This window comes from Acanthopagrus latus, chromosome 4, assembly GCF_904848185.1.
Source record: "Acanthopagrus latus isolate v.2019 chromosome 4, fAcaLat1.1, whole genome shotgun sequence".
Classification (NCBI taxonomy): Eukaryota; Metazoa; Chordata; class Actinopteri; order Spariformes; family Sparidae; genus Acanthopagrus; species Acanthopagrus latus.
In genome coordinates, this window is record NC_051042.1 from 18,648,535 (window position 1) to 18,674,675 (window position 26,141).

Consider the following 26,141-nt stretch of genomic DNA (forward strand, 5'->3'; position numbering starts at 1 on the left):
CATGATTCATTTCTGACCACACCCCAGATGGTAATGAAACACAAAGCGTCTGCCTCTGACAGCTGATGTAATACACCTGCTCTGACGTCACGAAAATGAGGCGTGACCAGAAGCAAAGCAGACTTGAATTTAGCACCCAAAGCAGCACATTTTGTCCTTTTTATCGATTCATTGTTTAAAAATGTTGATTTCCCCCCCCCCACCTTTCTTTTTGTCCTCATGCTACAGCCACAGATCTCACTCATAGAAATCCTACATCGCACTGTAAGACCAGTTTGCATGCATTATCTATGACCACAAAAGATAATGTAGGTTTGCCTTTAGCTGCAAATATCAACTTGGCTTGAAGACAGCTGGTGATTTCAGAGCCACTTTGTGCATTACTGAGTGATCCGGATGCGTGAGGTGGATTTCTTGTGCTTTGTTAAACAAAAATAGCCTGAAGCTTCTACTCATGATAAATAGTGCAGCACAGAATACCTCATCTCAAGTCCAGGAGAGAGGGTTTGATTCATTATCTTAAGTGCTGAGGATGTGTTAGTGCTCAGACATGTTGAACACATCTTAATGTATCATACCACTTCTTTCTTAAGGTGGATTTTCTATAAAGAGCAAGGCATAGCGGCTGCTTCTCTTCCCATAGGATAATAGAATGTCCGAATTTCTGGAATAACTTGAATTCTTAAAAGAAAATTCATTGCCTTTTGTTTGCTTGTAATTTCTCTCTGATGGCGCTCTTAAAGACCCTCTCTATTTGTTTTTCCGTAAAAGAAAAATAACTTACAGCGTCTTCACCAGCCTCCTCTGAAGAGTAAAGAAGAAAGTGGAACATCTTTCATCTGTTCATTAGACTTCTCTTCTCAGCCATTTGTTGGTTTTGTTCCACCCCCCAAATCTCGAAATGGCACATCCGGTTCTCTTCAGAAGTCACACTTATCCTTTGGCTGATGACGAGGAAGTAAAATGAGGTGGTTGGGATCAAGTGTAGAACCAAAATGAGATATCAGTGAAGTTCCGATGAAGTGTCTTCTCTTTCTGAAAGACGTTATATTACGGGTAAATCTGCAAATGTTCCGTGATATTAAGATGACAGCGTGCACATGTTTTATTGTGATCCTGCTACGACCTTAAACTGTGGCATCTAAACTTGGCAAGCAAGGTGTTGTCACTATGTAATGCACTGAGTTCATGTCTGCTGGTGGGAATGTTGACACCAAAACGTTTCTTTCTGATGACAGAATGTACGACTGCATAAAGAAGAGAAAGATTTGAAGGTGGGATTACAGTGCACTGAGAAGTTGGGTGTATTGTACACAAACGTACGGGTGGGTGAATCCATCAGTGTCAAACTCAGGCATGCCTCATGAACAACCACGGCCGCCTTGTGCTAGTCTACTCTTGTACGTGTAGGCGCTTTTATTGTGAAATATCACGTGTGAAGCTGGAGTGAATCTGTGAAGATCTGTGTAGAAATGCCAAAGTATCAAAGGACAGACAGCAGGTTTGTGTTTCAGTAATGCAAGGAAGTGGTTCAGGTAATGCCAAAATCTGAAGAATATGCCTCCTTCCCCACCCGTAAGACTGCCACCATGTATCACCCATCTGCTGCAACTGGAAATGCATCATCTTCTTGCAGCCTGACAAGGTTAGATAACTGCATTCATTGCTAATCATCATGGTTGTTCAATATTGAAAATTTTTGGCAATGTTTGTGGGTATGCATGTGTGTGTGGGTATGCATGTGTGTGTGTGTGTGTGTGTGTGTGTGTGTGTGTGTGTGTGTGTGTGTGTGTGTGTGTGTGTGTGTGTGTGTGAATGTACCCGCCTTCCTCCCTCCCTGCCTACCTGCCTGTATAATAAAGTTTATCCTGCCTGGAAATGCACTGTTAAAACTTTACCGACATTGATTTTGGTTTTTCAGTTGCCTATAGTCATTTTTATTTCTTCAAATATTTCAGTTTAATATTGCAAACAACTTCACAACATACAAAATGAATAATATTAACCCAGAAACATGTCAATGAATAAATTTTATATATATATATATATATAGATTTTTTTTTTTATATATATCTTGTCCTCTGGTGGGGATAAAAAAATAAACAGCAAAGCTTTGACAACAGCACCTTGACATAGTATGTAATTCCAACATTACCTTGAGAAGTTTAGAACAGTAAACAGATAAATTACTTGAGAGGAAAGTTGTTTTCTGCTGAATATGTAAACGGAATGTTTTTTTTTTTTTTTGGTCAGCATCATATCCTTTTTTGTAAGTGGAGAATTTCTCGATTCACAATTGAAGCAGCATGCAAGCTTTTGAAGATGGAACTGTCCTCTCTCTTTCCTTGCCTGTTTTCTTCTTCTTTTTTTTCTTCCTTCATTTTCTAATTCTTGGCAACGTAAACAAATCACAATGTCTTGAGGAATGTGATATAGTAATTTAAACTGGGCGCAAATGACTGATCAGATTTTTTTTAATTGTTTACAAGGTCATGAATATGTTCAATAAATAGACTGTAGTATCACTTTTACTGTATAAACTTCATCTTTTTTTACATGCAGTCCATAAAATTTTCATTTGACGGAATAATTTACCCTGTTATGTATATATACAAATAGATATTTTCTCTTTATTCTCTTTTTTAAACTCTTCAATAAAATCTATACATTTTATACACTATCTCCCTCTTTTAATGGTCAATGTGCATACACATGAAGTGTCTATCCTTATAAACCGCCAGCCGATCTTCTTTTTGCTATCCATGGTAAGCGCTCGCACGTAGGACTGGGTTGTCCTGCATTGGGAATTATAATGCCGCTTGTCTATTCCTCTGCAGCCCTCCTTTGTGTACCCCATGGGGTTGCATTTGGTCTCATAAAAGTATTGCTTCAGTTGGCCATTGGGGACAGGGACCTTTTCCATGACGGTAACTGTCTGCCCAGACATGTCTATTGCCGTCTTTTTATCCACAGCTGTCACCCACTGGCTAATACTGTCACACACACTGAGCTCTCCGCGCCGCGAGGGATCGGAGTGTCGCCGCACCCTCATGGACATGTTGGCGGCATCCAGATAGTTTTTGTATTCCTCCAGGAGAAAGAGCAACGGCGGCTCCAAAGGCACTTGGTTGCTGATCATCACCCGCGAGTCGTACAGGTCGACATCCTTGGCCTCTGCGGTGACCACAGAGGGTGGGCCCCCACCTCCCTGGCTCTTATCAGCCCCCTGTCCCAGCTGTGCCGCCTCCCCCTCCACCTCCAGCAGCTCCTCTATCACCTGCTCAAACGTGTCTGTGAGTGAGGGCAGTTCCCCGCGCTGGCCTGGCCCACCACCACTCTGTGGAGTCCCGTGGCCTCGTGCGGCCGTCACAGCGGCGCCCAAGTAGCCTTCCGTCCGATGGCCCCGCATGCCCGGGGCGTCTCTCAGGGGCGCAGCTCTCATGCAACTGAAGTATGAAATAACCATAGTAAGGAACAGGATGGTCATCACTCTTCTAACCTGGTGGAACTGAAGGGGGGAGAGAGACAAAACAAAAGGGGAGGAGGGGGGAGAGAGAGAGAGAGAGAGAGAGAGAGAGAGAGAGAGAGAGAGAACAAGCCGGTTAGTCAAAGGGCATTTTCAATGAAGTTAGCGTATTCTTGATCCATAATGCACCATGTAAGCCCTCCCTCTTATTCACACCCTCCACTCTTTCTTTGGGAGCCAAAAAGGGAGCCAGTAGCTTTGGAATAATCACAGAAATGTTTTTGATATTTGGCGCCGTGTCATCAGTGTTTTCAAATTGTTTGCAAACTCTAATCATTCCGCTCCTATGTGAGGTCTGGCTTCGATTTTCATTCGTTGGCAGCCTTGGACAAGAGCTGTGCCGAGCATCAGAGAGATCGCTTATTACAAAAGATACGATTACACAAATAGATGTCACTACATCCTTACAGGCTTGCTATTATTAATGAGCTGGTTTTTTTTGTTTTTTTTTGTACCTGCATGTTAAGTGTTCGGTTTATTTCTAGAGCGTGCAAGTGACGTGTAGCTCTACAATAATCAAAGCCGTTACCATCCCGCGCCGGCTGAATCATTGCGCTGTCGTCAGTATTGACAGCTCCTACCTTCCCCAATTTTTGGAACTTTATAAAGGACTGACTGGTTTTTCCCACCCTTACATTTCATGTTTATCATGGCGAGTAGTTGCTAAATTTTGTGGACGCCTTTGGGGATCCAGCCATGTGACGGTCAACCGAGAAGTGGCATGATTTAGAAAAGGCTGCGTGTCCGTTTACATACGGACATGGTTTTGTTTGTTCTGTTTGTTTGAAGAGCTCATGTATTATCTTTCCCTCTATGAGATTACCTCAGAACAAAAGCCACGGCTGCTGACTGACTGTGTGGGAAATGTTGTGTCAGCTCTGACAAACACTGCCGCTGCAGTATTATTATTATCATCATCATCATTTCAAAAACTGGTCGGTGCTGTACGACAGGTCTGACGCTGAGCCTTGTATTCACGAACTGGAATCAGGAGCTCGCTGAAGGGACACTGTTTGTTTTTTTCAGCAGGTGGACGGCGAGAGCGCTTGCAGGATGAACTAACAGGATGTCATGAGGAAGCCGAATGACAGAAAGATGTGTCATCCTCCCTGCACTGCACGGTACCAATCTGGAGAGCAAGTCACAGGATAAGCGAAGCACGGGCAAGGGTGGGGGGGGGGAGAGAAAACCCGTCAGGTGTGCACACATACATCCTTGAGCACATACGCATCCCTTACCTTTGAGAAGCTCACAAGCAAATCAATTCATAGGTTGACATCCGACGGCCGGAGATATGAAAGCAACCATAATGAAAAGAAAATCTAGATCTAGCCTTCCACAGGGGCTCATTTAAAAATAGCCCGGCTGAGGCTTTGACTGCACTCTGCATGTCCCGACTTGATAAAGGGGGGAAAACGCGGCGAGCGAACGCGCCGCTGCCTCCACTCAGGACGGACACGAGGATCTTTACAGCGGGGAGGAGCGAGACCCCACCTTAAAAGCATTTGTTTCATTCTTAATTGGTATCTGGGGCCGCGGCTGCAATTAACCAATGCCGCGGTGACTGCCATGGAGATATCGCAGCTAAAAATAGACGTGCTGGGAGTCTCACAGTCTCTATTCAGAATATCACATCCTTCTTCTTAATGAGCCACTCATTCCCCAAGCTCAGTGACGTTGCTCCTCCAGAGTGTGCGAGTGTGTGTGTTAGAGGGAGGGCATGGGGAGGGGCTGGCTTGTATGTGTTTGCGGGGGGGGGGTATTTTTCCTCTCACCAATTAAAACAACAATGAGGACAAAGCCAGAATACGGAGCTAATTAGCCATTTTCCATTAAATATTGCTAATAACAGCCTGTTTTAACATGCAGGATGGAGCTTAATAACCCCTCGGTATCGTTAAGGCTTTCGCTTCCAGCTCTCTGCGAGGCTTCCCAGCACAGAGAATCATGTAGGTTTTTTTACGGGATCGAGGCCAGTCACGAGCTTTATGTGTAGGATGCATTTAGGCTGATATTATTATCAGCAGCGCGCTCAAGTGGTTCCACTTCCACATGAAGGAAATGAAGGCAGAGGGCTGATTACTGTTAGGCGTCAAACTTCATGCTGGAAATGGTGCAGACGAAGAGTGCTGCATCTTCCGTAACAGACCACAGGGGTAATATTGCAGTAACAGGGGGTGGAGAGAGTGCCAGCGTCATTTCGCAGCATAACAACCACAGATGACGTCTCTTCCAGGTCTCCATAGGGGAGAGAATGGAGGGGAGGAGGTTGCTGGGGGTAATGCCACTCAACGGTGTGCAATTGCAAGCCGTTCCCCCGGGTATCCTCACACCGGGAACAACAAATGATTTTATTTCTATCTCTGTGATTTCCTGTTTCCATCAGGACAATCAATATGGCTTATGCTCTCAATCAACATCCTGTTAAAATGCGATAAAGCCAATGAATCATTTAATTGCTCTGGGACTGGCGGAGAATCTCGGGCTTATATCTACTAGAGGCTAAATGTGACAACTGATTGGTTTGCTCTTGTTTTATACATCCAGGGAAGGAACATTTTATGTGCACTGCCGGGTTTTGCAGTTAATGAAAAAGGCGGCTCGCGAGTTAACACCACAAGCATGAATAATAAAGCAAGGAAGGAAGCGCTGTATGGAGGAATGTTTGGAATAAGATGTACTTTTTTTGTGGGGGGGGGGCAGTGGACCGGCTTTGCGAGAGCTTGGGGTGAAAATGTTACACAGAGAAGTGGCTGAGCGCATAAAACACAGGTTCATCCCACCAATCCAGCTGTGTCACGACTGTCCGAGTATGGCAGACTGGAGTAGAGGGAGATTAAAAAAATAAATAAATAAAAAAAATAAATAAAGCCCCTGTAATAACTGTCGCTCAAACGCGCCATTATTCATGACAACACAAACCCGGAGCGTGAAACCGCCAGAACAATGGGAGCAGGTGAGTGTGTGGACTCTGTCTCCAGATGACCACCTGTTCATCTGCTTTGAGAGCACGCCTGTATGGGCAGGGATATGTAACTTACCCTCGCATTTATTCTGTGTGCCAGGTGGGGATTAAAGTGATAAATGCCTCCTCTGACAGATGCTGAAAAGTTTCTCTAAAGCATGAAAGGGCTAGCACGGCTACTGTTATTACATGTCAGCACACTTCACGGCTTCACCTCCACCGCGATGTTGTAGGAACCGTTGCAAGGGGGAAAAAAAAAATCAACATCAAACAGGAGGGATGAAAGAGGGAAAAACGTGCCCACCACATTTGAATAGAAATGAAACAACAGCAACAAAAAAAAAGAAACCTATGACTGCATTTGTTCTCTGCCGCCACCACTGCTCCCTTGTGGGCATCCATCTTTGCTCAAATCCTCAAGAACCGCGTCCGTCTGAGCTCATTCGCCCGGCAACATGTTTTGTCACGTTCGTCGAGAAAGCACACGGAGAAAGGAAGAGGGAGAAAAACCTGCAGTGCATGGTATCAAAATGTCTAACCCGAGGAGGACCCCCCTCGTGTGTGCCACAATGCAGCACTTAGGGGGAAGAAAAAAAAAACGCCAATTAGAGTAGTCTGCATTAATGGCTGACACATGTGGAAGCTCGCTTCCTTGAGATCTGCTTTCAATCTGACACAGTTTCAGAGCACGTTTAGTAATAGATGAGCATCACTGAGGGATTATACCTGGCCTCCAGGCCAACCCTGGCTGCTGCCACAGAAAGCCCGGCATTCAAATAGCTGCTGAGTGATCTGTGCTATCCAAACGAGACGTCGCCTCCCTCCCACGCTGCGTGCATCAATGGACAATCGAAAGGATACGACACATGCAGTGTGGTACAAATCAGAATTAAGAGATTAAAGGCTCCTCAAACGTGCGGAGGTCTAGTTTAAGGTGCCCAGAACTTTGGCTCCCAATTATCAAATCCCATGATTCATGTTAACCCATGAATCAGCATCTCTAAAAACCCCACCAGCAGAACAACACCAACAGATATTATAGCTCGACATGAACAGCGCTGCAGTTCTTGGCAGTGAACACTAGATGGAGTGTGAGACCGTGGAATAAAGAGAGCTCCTTCTCTTTTCTCCCTCCCTCCACCTTCCTTCCATCTCTCAGATAGATAGACAGATAGACAGATAGATAGATAGATAGATTAAAAAAAACTGTATATATATATATATTATTATTATTTTTTTTCTGCAGGACGCACACGTTGTTTTGGTTGCGCGTAATTGTTTGCAAACAGGCCATAAAAGTTCACTGAGGTGGTGTTTAGTCACAGCTCTGACCAAAAAATGTGGCCCCAATTTGCATTTTTTGGAAAGTGCCCCTCTCTAACTCATCATGAAACCGTCATCTAACGAGCCCCTGCGAGCTGCTGCTGCTGGGATCCTCGGATAACTTCTTGGACAGTATTTCACACGAAGGCTGTCACAAATGAGCCGAGTTTTTCCACCGCGCCATAAACGGGACTTTATTTTAATCCGCGTTCATTCCGCGCGGTAATACGAAGTTATTCAGCGCGAGCACACCACGAATGAGAAGAAGAAGAAGTAGAAGAAGTAGACCCAACAGTGTGTGTTGGCCGGCGTGGCTGGGCGTTAAGGTCTCGGGTTTCCTATAAAGTCTTAATGAGTTCATCAAAGTTTTTTTCCCCCTCCTTTTGGAACAGCAACACAAAACAAAAAAAAAACTGTCTGGAGGTGGTATTTGTGCGTCTCTCTCTCTCTCTGTCTGTGTGTTTCTGATCACAGTTTAGAAGCTCGTATGCGCAAATACGGACCACACACACCCCTGAACAGACAGCTTGCTGAGCTATTTGTGAACACAGAGCTGCGGCTGAGTGCACAGACGTGGCTGAATCCTCTGGAAGTGTTTTCCACCTCTGAAAAACACTAATAAGGAGCCACACCGCTCTCAGGCTGCACCGACAATCAAACAAACGGTGGGGATTTGTTTGCTTCTCCTTCTTCGTCTTCTTCGTCGTCGCGAGATTACATCTGCCGAGCTCGTGCTCTCCACTGGAAACCCAATCAACATAATAACTCCGTTTTTTATTAATGAACGGGAGGATAAGGTTACACATATCCCCTCTCTCGGGCTGCGGCGCTGTCTGTTCGCAGGATAACCGGACTACTTTTAGACACCCCCCACCCCTCCACCCCCGCCTCCACCCCCACCCAACCAAAAACACCACACACACACACATCTGACCCCCCATCACCATCCCCAAGTTGTTTTTACGCACAAACTGCTGAAGTGCTTTAAAACAACACGTAAAGAGACAAACAAACAGAACCAAAACAAAACAAAAAACATGACATACCTTTTACTGCCCAGTCGTAAAACAGACCATTCAACAGGACAGTAGTGTCATCTGGGATGTATTGGACAACTCCCTGAGTAATTCTACTTAAGCGCGATATTGTTCCTCTCTGTTGTATATTCTCTCTCCCGGTACACACACACACACCAACAACAAAAAAAAAAAAAAAAGGAAAAAGAAAAAAGAAAAAAAAAAAAGAGAGGAGCTTCTCGGGGATATCTCTTCAGCTTTGGAGCAAATAGATTAAATTATTGATGGTGGAAATTGCATGGATGAGGTGATGCACTCCCATGGCTGCGCGGCTCCTGTGGAGATCGTCTGAAAGTGAAGTTGTCGCATGCTGGAAACGCCGCAGCAGCAGCAGCAGCAGCAGCAGCAGCAGCACGGGATGAGAGACCTCTGGAGCCGAAATGAGGAGCCTCTTTGCAACTACAGTAACTTTACTACACAATGACGCTGCAACATGTGACCTGCCGCTGGCTGGCTGCTCGCCACCAAACTCCTGTTTAAGCAGCCCCGAGGCGGAACTATTAATGCGCTCTCAGTGTGCATTATCTGCTTTTGTTTGTCCGCATACCGTGCAGCTCGCATCCAACACACCATAATGTCTGGGCTGTGTGTACATATATAAATATAAATATAAATATATATATATATATATATAAAGCACAAGCCTCTCCTCTTCCGTATCTCGCCCAGAGACCGAAAAGAGGTGGCTTATTTTTCCTCTTTCTTTCTTTCTTTTCTTTTTTTTTCTCCCTTTTTTTCTCTTCTTTTTGAAGGTTTTGCGTAACAGCGCGTCTCCACCAAGTCGTGATCCACCGCGTGCCATTTAGAGATGGCCTATTTGTGTAAAATTAGATATTCAGAGACTTAAAAATAAGCATTTCCTGTTCTGGTCCGCGGATAGCGAGGAGGCTAAGGGGGGGATTTGTGTCAAAAGTGTGTATTTTTTCACCACTGAATCCATTTTGGGCAGCATGAGTCCTCCTAAATCTATTTTTCTACGTCCTCAATATAGCCCGAGAAGACTCTCACAGTCCTCTGCTCTGTACAATGTGTGATTTTTTTTTCTTCTTTTGAGTCATTTCTTTTATACATCAGCTCAGAGGATGGGTATCATTTCCCTGAGTGTTGGGGTGGCCACTGGAGGCTAACAAAACATGTGAACTTATTGGAAACAATTCTGCTTCTCCTTGCTTTCTTCTTCTTCTTCTTTTTTTTTTAAAGTGAGCCATCTCCACAACAGATGGATGCCTCCCCTGCAAGTGCTCTGCAGTGTAGTAACCACCTTTCGCAGGTTATTATTACCAAATGTCAGCTAAACAAACGCGTTGAGATTGCGTACGCGGAGCCGAGCCGCCCTGCTCCTCACTGCCCTGTTTCCCCTCGCCGTGGAACCCAAACTGGGAACAATTCATTGCCTCGTCGTGAAGCGGGGGTTCAAATAAAAACGTCAGTGGAGCCGAGACCTTTTAATGGGTGATGAACGCTTGGAGAACTCCACCTCTGATGAATACAAGAGTGAGCATAATGGGGGAATAGCAGCTCATTATCCTTGTGACTTGGCCCCGGTCCAGTGCAAAGATTTATTGTGATGTGTTTGCTCTATTGCTATCGTGATTCTTCCCTGCACGAGCTCATGAGCTGGAAAGCTCTTGTTTGGCGTGTAGCAGTATGGGAGTGGATGCTCACACCTGCTTAATGAGTCACTCCCACCTCCAACACACCCAGGGACATGCCAAGATAGATATAGCCCTCCCCGAAGGCTCACAGGAGGTGAGGGCAAACTCTGGATGACAAAGAGTTGCATCAGCAATCACTGAGCGACATGACTCCAAAGAGGGGAGAAAAAATGCACACTGCACAAGGGGGCTGTTCCAAACAAGTAATTCATAAATAAATCACTCGGCATCTCATTAGAGGAGCAAAGACAACAACATGGTCTCTCTCTCTCTCGTTTCTGCAAGTACAACACAACCGAAGGTGGCGTACCAGCAGCTCTAAGGGCTGGATTTCTGAATGAACGAAACAAAATGTCTGATGACTGGGAGCAAAAAAACAAAAACAAAAAAAGGGAGTCACGAGCAGCGTTTGACTCATCCGACTGAGGGTCAAACAGGAGCGTGACAGCACCGGCCTGACATTCTGATAACTGCTGAAGCACCTTTTCATCAGAACCTAAGCGTGACGTGTCTTTACGTCGAACATTTCCAGATACACTGACTTTAAACCACCCGGGGGTGTCGGGGTGCGACCCCTTCTCTTTTTTCAAACTTTGACAGGTTTTAATCACGACGTCACGGCCGAACAGTTGGTCCTCCGATCACAACCCTTTGCGCCTGCTTGCGCAGCGTAGAAAGAGAAGAATCAACCTACAGGAGCTGACAACACGACACACTTGTGTAACCTTTCAAGGCTTCTCTTGCCAAATGCAGCACGATTCGCTGGCAGGTCCGCACCGCCTGAAAGCTTCACTTAACAAGTCGAATTATGCCTCCTTGTGCGGGGACGGGAACCCGCGTAACGCGGACCAAATGACATTTTGTGAAATGTCATTTTCACTGGGGATAAAGGAAGGCGACGAGGGTATTTTGATCAAAGTGAAATTGCATTCCTCCTCCTCCTTGGAGGAGAAGGAAACACGTCAGCTGAGAGAAAACGTTTTCGTGTGAGGTTTGAGATGACGTCAAACGAGACGAGCGGCGCGCTGGAGAGAACTCCAGACTGGTAAACAGGTATACTGAGTGCGGAGGGGCCCTTTTTCTAATCACATGCTGGAGTGAGGAGTTAATGTCATCCCTCCTGTGATGACAATAACCTTTATTGTAATCATCCGGCAGACACAGAGGAGCAGTCCTTTAAGCTGCACATACCACTCGTCCTCTCCCTCCACACCCTCACACAGGCTGATACATTATTTCTATAGTGGCTGCAAATCACTCTATAGGCTATTAAGCCTCTCTCTGTCTCTCTGTCTGTCTCTCTGTCTGTCTCTCTGTCTGTCTGCCTCTTCTCTTGGCTTATGCCCCCCTCTGCCACCTCCTCCTCCACCTCCTCCTCCCCCCAATCCAATATCATCACAGCATCAATAACCGTTGCCTGGTTCAGGGCTGAAGGAAAACACACTAATCATGCCACTAAATTACTTGGAAATGGTGAAATATTTGGTCCGGCACATTTTTTCATATGCTTCACAAATGAGGTAGGAAACTAAATCAGTGGCTTGAATTTGCCTCCTGCCTGGTTTGGATATGACACATCCTGACGCTGCCCGCCAAATGCAGATACCCCCCCCCCCCCTTTTTCTCACAAACAAGGGACAGAAATGACATTTTCCTTTTTCGGTCATGTTTGTCCAAACCGGTCTCACTTCGAGACTACCAAATGTGTTTTTGTTTTTTCTTTTTTGTTTTTAATCATCATTTCGGGAAGTTGCCTCATGGATCCACTGATGTGCTGCATGTTCACACGCTGAGAGACACACTTAAAAGGATCGAAACATTTCCACACACGCGGGTGCGCACATGTACGCACGCACGCACGCGCGCGCATGAATCCTTGTAGTCCCGCAGTGGTCCGACATATAAGATGTCTCTACAGCCAGAACATCCTCTGCGCGTTGATAATATCTGATCGTGGGCTCCGTCGCTGTTTAAAAAAAAAGGAAAAGAAAAAAGAAAGAAATCGTGCGACTGTGACGAATAGCTGATAATTAAAGGTTCCGAATAAGGTGCATGGCTTTGCCTCCTGCCAGAACTTGTTTCAGCAAGCCTGTTAATTGGATGAAGGTGTTGGTGATGAAGATGATGGTGGTGGTGGTGGTGACTAAAGCAGCAGCAGCAGCATCAGCATCAGCACCGGCAGCAAGCAGAGACGGCGGCGGCGGGCGATGTAGCCTACATTTCCATAATGATTAAGATGATTAATTTTCGCTCTAAATATATCGTGACGCCCGCCCGGCACCGAGTCCGGATTCCTGCCACACCGGCGTCGGCTCGGATGAGCAAGAAAAAAAAGTTGGGACATTTCATGAATGAGAACAGAAGAAGAAGAAAAAAAAACGTGGTGGAAAAAAAAAAAAAGTGAGGCAAGCACAGTCCGACATCGAGCTTTATTCAGACAAGAAGAAAGCGGCGCTTATTTCTATTAAAGAGGAGAACGGAGCGTCCTTAATTGGAAACCGGGATTTCGCCCCAAATCCGTTTAGCCCCTCAAAGTGCAGGAATTGATCGTGGGGGGGGGCGACACACAAAGGCCACAACATCCACAGCCGCAAACACACACACAATCTGATATTAATCCTCATTTCTGCACAACGCATTTGTTTCATTTATCCCTTAAATTAAACAGGCCTACCGAAATAATTTCATCTGATGTATATATAAATATATATATATATATTTTTGCAATGAAAACCTACCATCAGGTTTGTTATTGACGCCCACCCCAACTCTGCAGAGCTGAGAGTGCAGAGAGAGGGAGCGAGAGAGACAGACAGACAGAGAGAGAGAGAGAGAGAGAGAGAGAGAGAGAGAGAGGGGAGATTCTCGGTAAAGATAACACACGCGGAGACGCACGCACGCGGCTGCGAGCGCACGCAGGCGCACGCCCGCACACAAACACACGCAGCCCCATTTATGGACTGATCCGCTGACGTACATTGCAGAAAAGTGCTATAAAAAAACCTTCATACATACAAAGTGTGTCGTGCCACCCCACAGACCCCTCCTAACCCGCCTCCGCTCATCCCTCCTCCTCCACCCAACACGCCCACGCCCACACCATAATCCCACGTCTCAGTAGAAAATAATAATAATGATAATGATAATAATAATAATAAATACTGCAGAAAACAGGCACTCTGCAAAAAAGGGAAAAGATTATATTTACAAACAGCGTGCAATCGGAAAAGATGCTGCAATAAGAAGAGTCCCAACTCTCTGGAGGCATCTGGGAATAAAATGCCAAGTGTTTCCTTAAAGCATCACAATTTCCCCGATGTCGTATCAACCAAAACGCGTGTCGTTCCGTTGGATTAATTATGAAATGATGACAAATTGTGTATTAAACCGTTTCCGTGGCGCCGATGAGCCCGAAACGTGGCTATAATCGTGGCGACCCAGCTTTTTTATTAAAGGAGCGTTTTTGTTTGCATTTTGTTTTTTGTTTGTTTGTGTTTGTGTGTTGTTGTTTTTTTTTTTTATGAATGTCGGACAGCCTAATAATATGATCTATCTGGGTTTCACTGCCACGTTCAAATGAACGCAAACAGGCGACGATGTGCAGGAACCGACCTGCGCGCATCGCATTTCAGGGGCTAAAAGAAAATGAGTGAAAACGCGAGCGGAGAAGTCAGATCATTCAAATGCAATCGGGATTTTTTAATGGATGCATTTCGTTTTGGAGTATTAATCTGAAAACAGCGCCTGCAAAGAGGAGCCTTGATTAAAATAATAATAATAAAAAAACAGAAAAAAACAGAAAAAAAGAAGCACTGCCAGGTGGGCGTTGGGGCTTTTCTCTCCTCTTGCAGTTTTATTTATTTTTTTATTTTTTCTGTGTGTGCCATGCGATTGCTCCGTCTTGGATCAGAAAATCTTAAATCTCTGACCAGAGGAGGAACAGAAAAGAAGAGGGAGGGAGAGATGTAGAGAGGGAGAGAGGAAATAGACGATATCCACCGCTTCTGCATCGGTGCGAGACGAATTCCCTTTTTTAAGGGCTACAGGAGAGCAGAGAGATACAAAAAAATCCCAGGGCGGATCTGTGTGATGATCATCTTTAAATCTTAAAAATCGTAACAAGCCCCCTGAACACCCCCCCCCCCCCCACCCACACACACACACACACACGCACACACGTGACGCGTGCGTGCGTGCGTTGATTCAGAAACCAAAGAAAATGAAGAAGAGCGAAAGAAATAAAAAAAAAATCGATGCCTCGCAAACAATCGCATCTTATCTCTCCATCACATTCAGCCATAACATCTGTCAGCGGATGCTCTCTGACCACGCCCATCTTTATTGTAATTTCACACAGGAATAACAGAACAATGCGCGATGTACTGTACAAAAAAAAAGAAGAAGAAAAAAACGAGACGGCAGCGATTAAACATTAATTGATCTGTTATTCCTTTTTTTGGGTTTGTTTGTTTTGCTTTTTTTTTATTGCTATTATCTCTCTCTCTCTTTTTTTTTTTTAGGTAACATTATTCATCCCGCGCTGCCGGCGTTTGACAGGTCGACACAGAGCCGTGTATGGACAAAAGAGGGGGGTAGGGTAGCAGGTGAAGTGAAAAGCACCTTATGAATGAAACCGTGGAGCGGTCGTAGTAAAAACACAAGTGATTTGATGGCGATGACGGGAGCGGGGGGCGATGGAGGGAGGGAGGGAGGAATGGAGGGAGGGGAGGGGAGGGGGGGTAAAGAGTAGGGCTATTTTTGGTCGATAACAAAATCCAGAGGGTTTGACATCAAGACAAAACATGAATGCAGCAGACCAAACAAGGGGGAATAAGCACAAGATAGATAGATAGATAGATAGATAGATAGATAGATAGATAGATAGATAGATAGATAGATAGATAGATAGATAGATAGATAGATAGAGGCTTTTCCCAGACAATTTTTACGACATGCACGAGCATCAGTACTCCAGTTCGTGCAGGCTGGAAGGATCACTGCAGCGTCTTTAAGTCCCATATTGGGAGCATGATTAGGCACAACGCAACGATTACGCAAATTGTGTTGCAGCAGGCAGTGTTCGGAAACTCCAGAGAGAGAGAGAGAGAGAGAGAGAGAGAGAGAGAGAGAGAGAGAGAGAGAGAGGCAAAAGGAAAAAGAAAAAGCAGCTCTGGATGAAAGAAATAAAAATCCCCCCTCCCCTCACTCCCCCAAGCACGAAAAAGAAAAAAATAATGAGTGCCAATTCTTTTAAACGCCTCACATGCCTCAAAGCGTCCATGAAAGGTGCACGCAGCGGTGTTTGTTTTTTTCTTTTAAAGAAAAGAAATATAAGTTCACTTTTAGAAGAAGAAGAAGAAGAGGAAGAAGACGGAGAAAGACGAGATGTTGGTTCACCTGGATCGGATTTCATATCGGGAGTTATTTCGGTCACTGATGCCCACAATGAGCCACACACACGCTCGCACGCGCGCGCACACACACACACACACTGCCAAGGCGAAGGGCTGCATGCTGTAGTTTTACGAAATAAATAAATGGATAAATGGCAAAAGCCGAAGTTCATCTGAGATAAAGAAAGCCAGAATTAAGCCGACAGGAACGGAAGAGAGTGACATGAAAAACCAAATGGATTGTGGTCTTACCTTTACAAGGAGGGGGGTGGGTAGGTGTGTGTGTGTGTGGGGGGGGACTGACAACCACTATGTGCGTGGTTAGATCTCCGCGACCAAGACCTGCATGTCCCAAAGTTTAACGCAGTGTGGGGGGGCTGAGAGGAACCGAGGCTGGTGTGGTGGTGTGCGAGAGGAGCAGGCGACCTAACATTGCAACTTTCACAAACGCGTCCCGAAGCACCGGCTTTCCTTTTTGTTTTGGTTAACGCTTTCTCTTTCTTTCTTTTTTTTCTGTTCTCCATTTATCATGATGAGGAGGATGATGAGGATGGTGAGGATGATGATGATTTTTTTTTTTTTTTAAAGAATCCCGCTTATTTCTCCGTTTAACAAGACCACAGGCTCCCCCTCCTCCTCCTCCTCCTTCTCCTCCTCCTCCTCCTTCAGAATAAGCTTACCAAAAGTTGAAGAAAAAAAACAAAACAAAAAAACAATCCCAGGTTTTAACAAAGGGGGGGCTGGGAAAAGAGAGAAAAGAGAGTTGGCGTCCACTCGGCGTTTTTTTCTTTTTGTTTTTTTTTAGTCCATGCACGACTCCGGTGCCTCTGTCCAACGTGCTGAAAGCATAACACAGCCGGGGGAAACTATGAGGGGCCAAGGAAATATCTATATACTTTTGTTTGAGTGCCCACTTTAAACTGCTCCTTCTTTTTTCTTCTTCGTCTTCTTTTCTTTTTTCTTTTCTTTTCTTTCTTTTTTTTTTTTTTTTACTCCGCTGCTTCCCCGCGTCTTGTCACGTGTATTTCCTCCCCCTTGCCAAACCAGTCCTGTTAATATTTGATCACATGTTGGTCGGACATTTCCCCTTCCAGATAACAGCACCTATATCGCAAAAAAAAAAACCCCAAACAAAAACAACAAAAAAATGCCGGTTCAAATTCACTGTTACGATCGCCCCGCAAAGAAGGAGAAGAAGAAGAAAAAGAGAAGAGGACAGAAAGAAGAGAGGGAGAGAGAGAGAGAGAGGGAGAGAGGGAGAGAGGCTCACCGCTGACGCCAAATTACAACTGGCACCGCTGATGCTGAGCCCCATTGTTCCCCCCTTAAATGTCATGCTTTAAGGCAAGTGTCACAGGTAAAGTGGCACATGTTGCTTTTTCTCTCTGTTTTTCTTTGCCCCCCCCCCCAAAACACACACACGCGCGCGCGCGCGTACACACCTTGTCTTGTTAAGAAACATGGACACCCGCACTAAAAACAACATACATGCATAAAATATTAAGCCCCTCACTGGCAAGCACACAAGACAGTCCTCAGCCGACATCGTTGCGCGCAGACACAATGTAACGTTTCCCTTACCTCTCTCTCACTGTACCCGCATATCCTGAGCCGAGAAATGCCACACAATCTCTTCTCACACAGCCCTTTGTCAACATCAGCCTCACCAGACATGGGTCTCGATACAGAGTTTCTCAAGTAGCCACTGAGTCCAACCCTTCCAGCAATGCGTTGCCTGCTCGCCCGCCCGCCTGCCCGCCTGCCTGCCTGCCTGCCACACTGAACACCAAGCACGACTATTTACTGGTAATCATCCTTTATGTAGCTGTGCGTTCCCATTCCTACTTACCATTTTCCCCTACGCCGTCCCGGAGATAGAAGTGTCTTAATATCCACTCACTCCAACAGATGCTGGTAGGTAATGTGTCTTGTTTGAAGTCATCATATGAGAACTTCTGCTGTGCTCAGTAGATCGCCCACCACTTCGCTGACTTATGAATCTAATAACCCTTTGCAATGTCGGCGTGCTTTCAACAGAAAAAAAAGAAAAGAAACTCTCTCAGGCAACACCTTGGTGGCTCTACAGTAAAAAAAAAAAAAAAGACAAATATCAACAAAGCCGCGGGTTTGTCAGAAAAGCTTGTACAGATATACGTAACACCCTCGCCCGGACAACGCCATTAGGGGTCTTACGTGATTGAAATAAGCGACGGCAGATCCAAGTTTATGGGGATAGGCTACTAGTTTCCTCCTGACTGATCGCTCGCTCACCGCCTCACATGTCTTTTAAATCCGCACCGGGCAACAGTGACAGAGACATCAAACTTATATATATATAAAAATAAATAAAAACACATCCATATTCACGTGTTTGTGTTGCAGACTGTCACAGACCCCCTCTTTGGCGATGGGCCATAGGCCCTATTACGCGCACGCACAGCTGGTCATTTAAAGATCCTTCGATCATGGACGGCGCGTTTTTTTCTTTTCTTTTTCTTTCTTTTTTTTTTTTTTTTTTACTAAACAAATGGCACATTAACAGCGCCCCTGTGTCCGCCTGTCAAGTTCTTGAGGAACTTGTTGCTGCTCAAAAAGAAACCCCCCCTCTCTCCTTCCTCCCCTCCACCTGCTTTGTTTTTATGTTTTGTTTCTCATCTGGACCAACAACAACACAAAAGAGAGAGAGAGAAAAAAAAAAACACTCTCAGACAATACTTACATCGCCAAATCCTGTCAAAGTGCTGCGTTTTTCTTTTTTGTTTCCCCCCTCCGGACAGATGTGTAATAGAAATCAGGAACCAAAAAGTTTAAATCCACGTCCTCCAGAGGCGTAATGGCACGGAGAGGGAAAAGCGACCAGGAGCGATTTGAAGAGAAAAAAGAAGAAGAAGAAGAAGAAGAGGTGGAAGAAGAAGGAAAAGAAGAGGGAGAGGAAGAAGAAGCCAGGTATGATACTTTTTCGATATCAGGAGTATGTGGAAGTTCAAAGGCGAAATCTGTTTTCAGTAAAATTCCATCAGTTGCGCTGCCAACACTCAGCCATCGATTGTTATGCAGTGACGAGGCGCTGTGTTTGCGAGTGAAGCCCCAAATGTACGAAGTAACATGAGTAATAGGTGATGTTTGTCTGACTCCGTGCCAGCGAGCCCAAAAAACTTTCGCGAGTGTTTGTCAGAAAAGTGTCATTTTCTCGTGGTATAAATTACTTCTTTTTTGTCACAGCTTTATGGAAATCACGCCGCATGGGTGGCGCGTTATTGGAACCTGTAGGCGTGCGTCTGCGAGGAGACAATAGCGCCGACTAATCTGACACATCCATGGACTTCTCTCACTAAACAACAACAACATGGGGGGGAAAAAACAAAAAAGGATGCTGGTCATCAGAGTGTTTGGGGAGGTAACTCAAAACGTGATTTAAAAAAAAAGAAGAAGGTGGGGGGAGGCAACACTGTCCCTTCCTCATCATTCATCCACTGACAATGCTCAGTGCTGCAGCCCTTTAAAGGGGGGAACAAAGGCGCGAGTTGCTGTGTTTTCAGTGCCACTTGTCAATATTGTACCACCAGAAAACTTCTGACACATTCGAAAAAGTCTCCTCCTGGCAAACACGGTTGATTCTAATTTGGTCCGACTACGCATGTACTCTGTCATCCCTGCTTTCAGAGGCAGTGGCACAGGGAGAAAACAAACTTCATTTTTTCTTTGCAGCTCTGTGTCAATACATTTCTGTCTCGAAGACACAAGATGGCATAATCAGATAAAATTAGAATCATTTTTCTCCCCCCCCATCCCCCCATCCACTATAAAACCCTGAGTGTTACGTGCCATGTACCACACAGACAGGCAACAAGTGCCGGACTCACAGACAGCCGCACAGAACTTATTATCCTTGAACTCACTCCTCTCTCTAAATGTAGGCTTTTCACACGGTGGCTACTCATTACAGGCTACTAATAAAAGGGAGTGACGTACAGAGAGAGGTAACACATATCAGCACGACGTGGACAGCATGCTGCGGATGAACAATCCCCCTTCATTTGCTCGCACATGATTAAATGATCAGGATGTATGTGTCCCATCACCTCGCGGCGCTCCTACCATCATCCTACTCTCGGTCCTTTTTGCTTCCTGACGTGGTAAACTTGACTTGCTCCTACTTGTGATGTTGTTAACACTTCCTCTGCTCCCACAGCTTTTCGCAGACTCCGTTACTGACTCATTCTCGTCCCTTTTCCACTATCCATGCCCTCCCCCGCACTCTTCACCACAATATCTTATGGCTGAGTCCGAGGTCACAGATCAATCACTTCACCCCCCTGGGCTGCATATGACTGCGTGGCATTTTGCTCTGTGGTCTGCCAAGATACTTCACCTCTTCTGAGTACTCTTGGAACTTTTAAGTGTTTGAGCTGAATGTATTTTGGCAGAGGGAGTGTTATTAAAATGTGTAGCCAACGGGCTGCATCGTGGGATAAATATGGAGATGAATGTTGTGCCATCACGCATCTTTGTGGTCTCCGAAGAAACACTGCGATTGGTATGGATATTGATATTCATTAGGTTCAGTAAACACAGTGAGGAAGATGTATGAACAGTTGCTGTATTGCTCTTTAGTTAGCAATTGCCTCATTACCACTTGTTGTTATTACTTTAAAGGAGCACAGTGTTGTTCCAGGAGGGAAGACGTTTTAATCGGAAGACAACGATCTTCGCTGACTGAAACAAACTAAGGCCCAGTCCACACGTACGCGGGTACTTGAATACAAACACATCCCCCCCGCCCCCCCCCATACACACCCACGGTATTTAAAAAAAAATAAAAAATCTCTGTCCACATGAAAACACATACACAGGCTGTCATGTGCACGCCAGAGCAACAGGTGGCGATAGAACCTCTACCGTAAGGTGGAAATGCCGTCTTCCGTGCGTATGGAGGGCCGAAATGCTTAGATGACACTTTGTTTTAAGAAATAGCCACGTACACAGGGCCGAAATGAACAAACTCTTTGTTTTCACAACTGAACACACAGAGTGAACAACTGACCTTCATTTCTTACTGTTTTACGTTGTTTATATGTGGCGGACCCTGCCACTTTTAGAGCTTCGAACGGCGTAGTGGTTACCTTATTTTTCTCTGAGAACAGCTCGTTTATTTGCACATGGGAAAGATGAATATTTCTGCGTTTGTGTCGTTACCTCATCGATGTTGTGAATATCGAAACTCTGAGTTTGAATCTCTTCTCCGAGATGACACAGTGCCTCTTTTTAAAGGTGTGTTTTAATCCAGCCTTTTATGGAGTAGCTAACAAAGACAGCGCCCTAAAAAAAAAAAAAAGAAAAAAAAAGAAAAAGAATCCCCAGCTCTACAACTGTACACGATGAATAACCAAATAAAAAAAGAATAACTATTGTTAAAGCCAGTCATCACGCCGGTCATGTTTACATCCGCTAATTACATTCGGGCCCTGTCTGGTCTCAGGAATCATTACTAAAATGTGGAGTGCCAGCCTAAAATTCTGAGTCCATCAGCACTTTCCTCCGCCTCGCCGTAATGACAACGATTAAGTGAGGACGGATCCAGTCGGAGCTATGTGCATCATTATTACTCTGTCTTAATCTTTGTTCCATAAATATTGATAACAAGAGCCCCCACGTCATGCGTTACTAGTACCTGCTGTTATAAATAGACGGCCCAGCTGATGGCAGGTTATCTCTTACTGTCAGATCCCGGTGTATCTCCCCCCCTCCTTCTACCTCTTGTATCTACAGGAAGTTGAGCTGCAGGACAAACAAAGAGCAGACAGAAGACAACAAATTCTCTGATTACACGCCATTCCCTGTCTCCTCGACAACATGCTCGGACAAAGTGAAGGTCCACAAAGAATAAAAGTCATTTACACGTGATTTACACGCAAAACATGATCCCTCCTTCTTTCTTCTTAATGAAGCGGCTGGAGCGGGAGTCACCCTTGTTGACAATGTGCTTCGTGCTGTACATCTGTCATTCTGCCGTGCAGCTTCATAATATTTCTGTAGAGTGTGGAATTAATTATCGGGCTCGGCCGGTGACTCAGAGCTCAGGTCTTCAGAAAGTAATGCAGCCCCGTAAATAATCACCCTACTGCCACCATACTTCACGCTGATGGCGAGCGCTGCGTTTGTGCTAATTTCGCCCGTTCTATGTATAGTGTGACGGACAGTGTCTGGGATGGATGATATTTGGGTTGCCCCCAGTGGCCTAGCAGGCAGAAATTGAACTGAATGTGCTGCTGGTGGGATATTGACGGTTTCAGTCTCATCTGTCTTCTCCTCACCATCTTCTTCTTTTTTTTTTACAGTTTAACACAAGGTGACTATGTAAACTCTGTCTTTAGTGCCCGAGGGGAGAGTTCTGGAGCTCTGGGTGTGACATACAAGAGCATTGATCTCCTAACTCTGACTAACCTCCGTCTGCCTGACAGGCTGGAGAGGAGGATGCTGCCTGTCTGCTTTTAGCTTTATGACTGCCGGGGTGAGACGAGCAAACTAGGCCTGCCACTGGACTGAAACTACAGCGGGCGACGAGGAGCGTAAACACAAATACAGACTCATTGTTGGACAACAGTATGCGTCTAAAAAAAAAACTTGCCTCGGATCAAATCTCGCCCCAGGACTGTGATTTATTCATGATTAAACTGATTGCTAGTGTACTTCAAATCTGCAGCGCCGAGATGAGATTGTGTGAGCTCGAATGTGTATGGAGTGGTGCGAATTTGAATAGATGTATTTGCATCTTGTTGCTTAGCCAAAGGCATTATTGGTTCCCAGTGGTAGTGACCTGAAATTTTGCATGCAAGGCAACCCTGCAAATGGTAGCCCCTTTATGATCAGCCAAATATCGCACAGTGGAGGCAGGAGGCACTGACCTTCCATGCAGCACACATATGTAACACATGTCGACGGAGATGTTCGCATTTCATGATGGTCTCTCTTCCTCCGCCTTCTGCCGAACTCTGCGAGGGAAAAGAGAAACAATAAAAACGCGTTTAAATCTATCTGGAGGGCGATGGCGCGGACTGTTTTGGCGACTCTGGTCATTAATAGTATTTGCATGCCACCGGGCCTTCGTGTAAGAAGTCAGACATACTGTAATGTAACAAAAGCGACGGGAAAGACGACCACACTAGTAAAATACCAAGAGTGTGGGGATTTTTATAGCTTGCAGATGTATGGAAGTCATTCCCCGGCATTTCTGCTGGCACACTCAGGAGGTAGGTGGTAGATTGTGAGTTCACGTATTCACTTTGTGCGATTCAGTCCGACACCAGTGAGGTGGACTGAAGCAGCGCAGGGCTGTTGACCTTGTAATGGATTTCTGAGCTGGATGACCCACAGACATCTTCTTTATACTTTGAATAACAACACGCTCTCTTTTAGTTTGTCAGAGAAGTAAGTCAGAGTAAGTCTCCAGTATAACCACTAACTGTTGTAAATACCTCTCTGTTAAATCCAGTGGAAGCCAACTTAAGAGACAGAGCCAGACGTGGTCAACAACCCCGCGGAACTAATATCAGCATTACTCAGGCTTTAAAACAAACCTTTTTTTTTCATTTTTATGTAAAAGCCCTATTTCCTAACCCCACACTAAAACGTTGACGTGATAAATATAATCTTTATCTGCTTAAGCACTTGTGGTCACCCAGGAATAGACGGGTCAAAAGTTTTAGCTCTTTTACTGGTCGTCTGATGTGAAAGACAGCAGCCTGCAGAGGAGGTGGAGGCTCGTGACTTGGAAGCCGACGGCTCAAATACCCGGACTGACTGACTGACGAAAGCAAGGCAGTGCTCCGCCTGTCAGGGTGTTGCTGCACGGTCTCACTGAAGTCACAACAGTATAAGACCGTGGCAGCGTACGGGGCAGCTCCCAGGAGTGACTGTGTGAACCTTCTCGGCCCTCGTCCGATTAAATGACTGATTTTTTTGTCAACAAGTGTATGTTTGGGATTACACTCAATGCCAACAGTTTGCTTATCAGACATGAAGCGATGGGCAGCTGCTTGAAAAAGACCCAAAATTGTAAGATGAACATTTGGCTTAAACTGACGCTCTGTGGTAACGGCAGCTGAGGAAGCAATCTCAACACAAAGTCCATTTAGTAGATGTGCCAGAGCTTTCATTCATATAAAAATGGTCTTCTGCAGATGGAGTTTTTGCTTAAAGTACAAGTTCACCAAATCCAGTCACTATCTGCTGAGCCCCGTGCCAATAGAACGGCAGGTGAAGTTTTTTGGTCCACAAAACTTTTCTGGAGCTTCAAGGCAAAACAGCAGCTGCATCCTCAAAACCCCCCAGAAAGATCCAAAACTGATCTGAAAATCTTCAGTCTAGCTGCTGATGTGTCAAGGGTTCAAATAAAGTCTTTTCAAATCAAGTTTGGATCTCAGGCTTCCAGAGATTTGGATTATGCTGGACTGGAGGCATTTTATATATTTCTTTTTCATCATTCGTTTCACATTTTAGTCCCCGTCTCCTTCAATTGTTTAGGAGAATGCTGCAATGCTGTTTTGCTGTGAAGCTCTAAGTTTGTTTTGTGGACTGTGAAAATTCACCTGACTATCCATTGGCTTCAGGGTGAGTAGATTTTGATATCCCTTTTTTAATATTTGCAAGCACCAACACCAAGAACTCAGAAAGAGCACCAGGCTTGGAAGCCGGTTTATCCCTATTTAAGTTTACTGGCTGCTTAACAGGAAGTTAGCTGTCTTGGTCGGCAGAAGTGTCTACTAAATAGTCCATTTGGCATTTTTTTTTCTCTACTCCAAATTATTTGTAATATTAGGTTGCATAATGTGTTTTCATCTCAAAAATACAAATAAGCGTCACTGTATATTACTTTAATCTGAAATGACGGATTTGTATTTTTTTGATTGCAGTAAGTATGAAAAGAAGAAGGCCTGATGGACTTCTTCTTGAACACAATAAACATTTTGATGCCGGTGACAAAATCAAACATATTCCAGACCCAGCTTCATAGATGAAATATTCAGAGCAACAGAGCAGCTGTGCTAAATCAATTCTCACATGCCATACTAGCTGCTAGTCTTAAACGATACAGATATGTGACATGGTGACTCAGTGTGATGTCACAAAGTCACAGAGTTAAAGGCGGGACTTGTGATGAGGAATTTCAGGAGCAATATTTTCTTTGGGAGAGAGAAGCTTCGTTGGGGAAAACATTTACCTTTTTAACAAAACAAAACAAAAAAAACACTGAAGGAAAGGTTAAAAATGAAAAAGCACAGTTTGTCTCCTTTAATCTTCTTGGTATTGTTCAGGATGACACATACTTATTGCAGGTGTCATCATTATTTGTAAGAACATGCAGAAAAGGAAAGAAACAGTGCCACCATTTCTTTGTTTGTCCGACGGTAAGCACTGACAAGTCCCACTGAGTCACAATTCTCTTCAGAAACTGAAATCTTTATCAGAAAAGTTCACGTTATGTGTATATGTAAAAATAAATATGGCAAATAAATTGTTTCAACGAGTTTCTGAACCCTCAAACAATGAGATGGTAACCGGCTAAGTATTCCTTATTGGTCTGGCTCTTATTTTGTAGTTTTCCACAAACTCACATGGAAAGCAAATTAGCTTCATATTTACTATACAGACATGGGAGTGGCATTGATCTAATCTAACCCTCAGTGAGAAAGCAAATATGCATATATTCAAAAATGTTAAACTATTCCTTTAAACTGCTGGACAAAATTGACATGAAAACATCAACATTTTCTTTACAACTTGGCAAACTTTCATTTTTATTTTATTTATTTATTAGTTTTTACATGTTTTGACCTTCAAGAAGTTTCATTCACCATTTTTCTTGATAAACAAGAAAAATGGTCATGTGATGTTTTTTCATAACTGAACCGCGTGCCCCCAACTCCCCGGCAAACCCCCTCCTCTTTACACTGAAGTCAAACAAGATTCCCCATTACAGTTGACAGACAGACAGTAGGCACAAAGTTTAAAATGGTCTTAAAGGTCTTAAAAGGGAATAAAAGCTTTGCAGTGAATGGTAAGGGAATTGTTAAGGAGAATACAAAGGAGTGGGATTTCTCGTGCATTTGTCTGTTAGGGATATCCCAGCCAAAGTTTCTCTATACATCAAAGGGCCGGCGCAAATAAAAGCACACTTGTCAGGGGCGAACAAACTGCCTCCTT

The 26,141-nt window shown here is 44.7% G+C and overlaps 1 protein-coding gene across 6 annotated transcripts; it reads right to left on the reverse strand.

Moving 5' to 3' along the window:
• Positions 1-1,961: 1,961 nt before the first annotated feature.
• bdnf (brain-derived neurotrophic factor) lies at positions 1,962-22,896 on the reverse strand. Of its 6 annotated transcripts, none has more exons than XM_037094321.1 (2): positions 22,844-22,896; positions 1,962-3,508 (listed from the first exon to the last, which is right to left on the reverse strand). In XM_037094321.1, the coding sequence occupies exons 1-2, from the start codon at positions 22,859-22,861 to the stop codon at positions 2,678-2,680; spliced, it is 849 nt and encodes a 282-aa protein (XP_036950216.1). In that variant the 5' UTR covers positions 22,862-22,896; the 3' UTR covers positions 1,962-2,677. The 6 variants fall into 6 exon arrangements, with proteins under 6 accessions (XP_036950216.1, XP_036950215.1, XP_036950221.1 ...); XM_037094320.1 differs by lacking the exon at positions 22,844-22,896 and adding an exon at positions 17,520-17,674; XM_037094326.1 differs by lacking the exon at positions 22,844-22,896 and adding an exon at positions 4,765-4,966.
• Positions 22,897-26,141: the final 3,245 nt, after the last annotated feature.

What these genes read in the sequence shown, in the direction of transcription:
- bdnf (XM_037094320.1), bottom strand. Translation starts at nt 17,612, where the DNA reads ATGTCTGGTGAGGCTGATGTTGACAAAGGGCTGTGTGAGAAGAGATTG. An exon ending in GCGGGTACAGTGAGAGAGAG is followed by an intron (nt 3,509 to 17,519) that starts GTAAGGGAAACG and finishes TCCCCCCTTCAG; the next exon opens with TTCCACCAGGTTAGAAGAGT.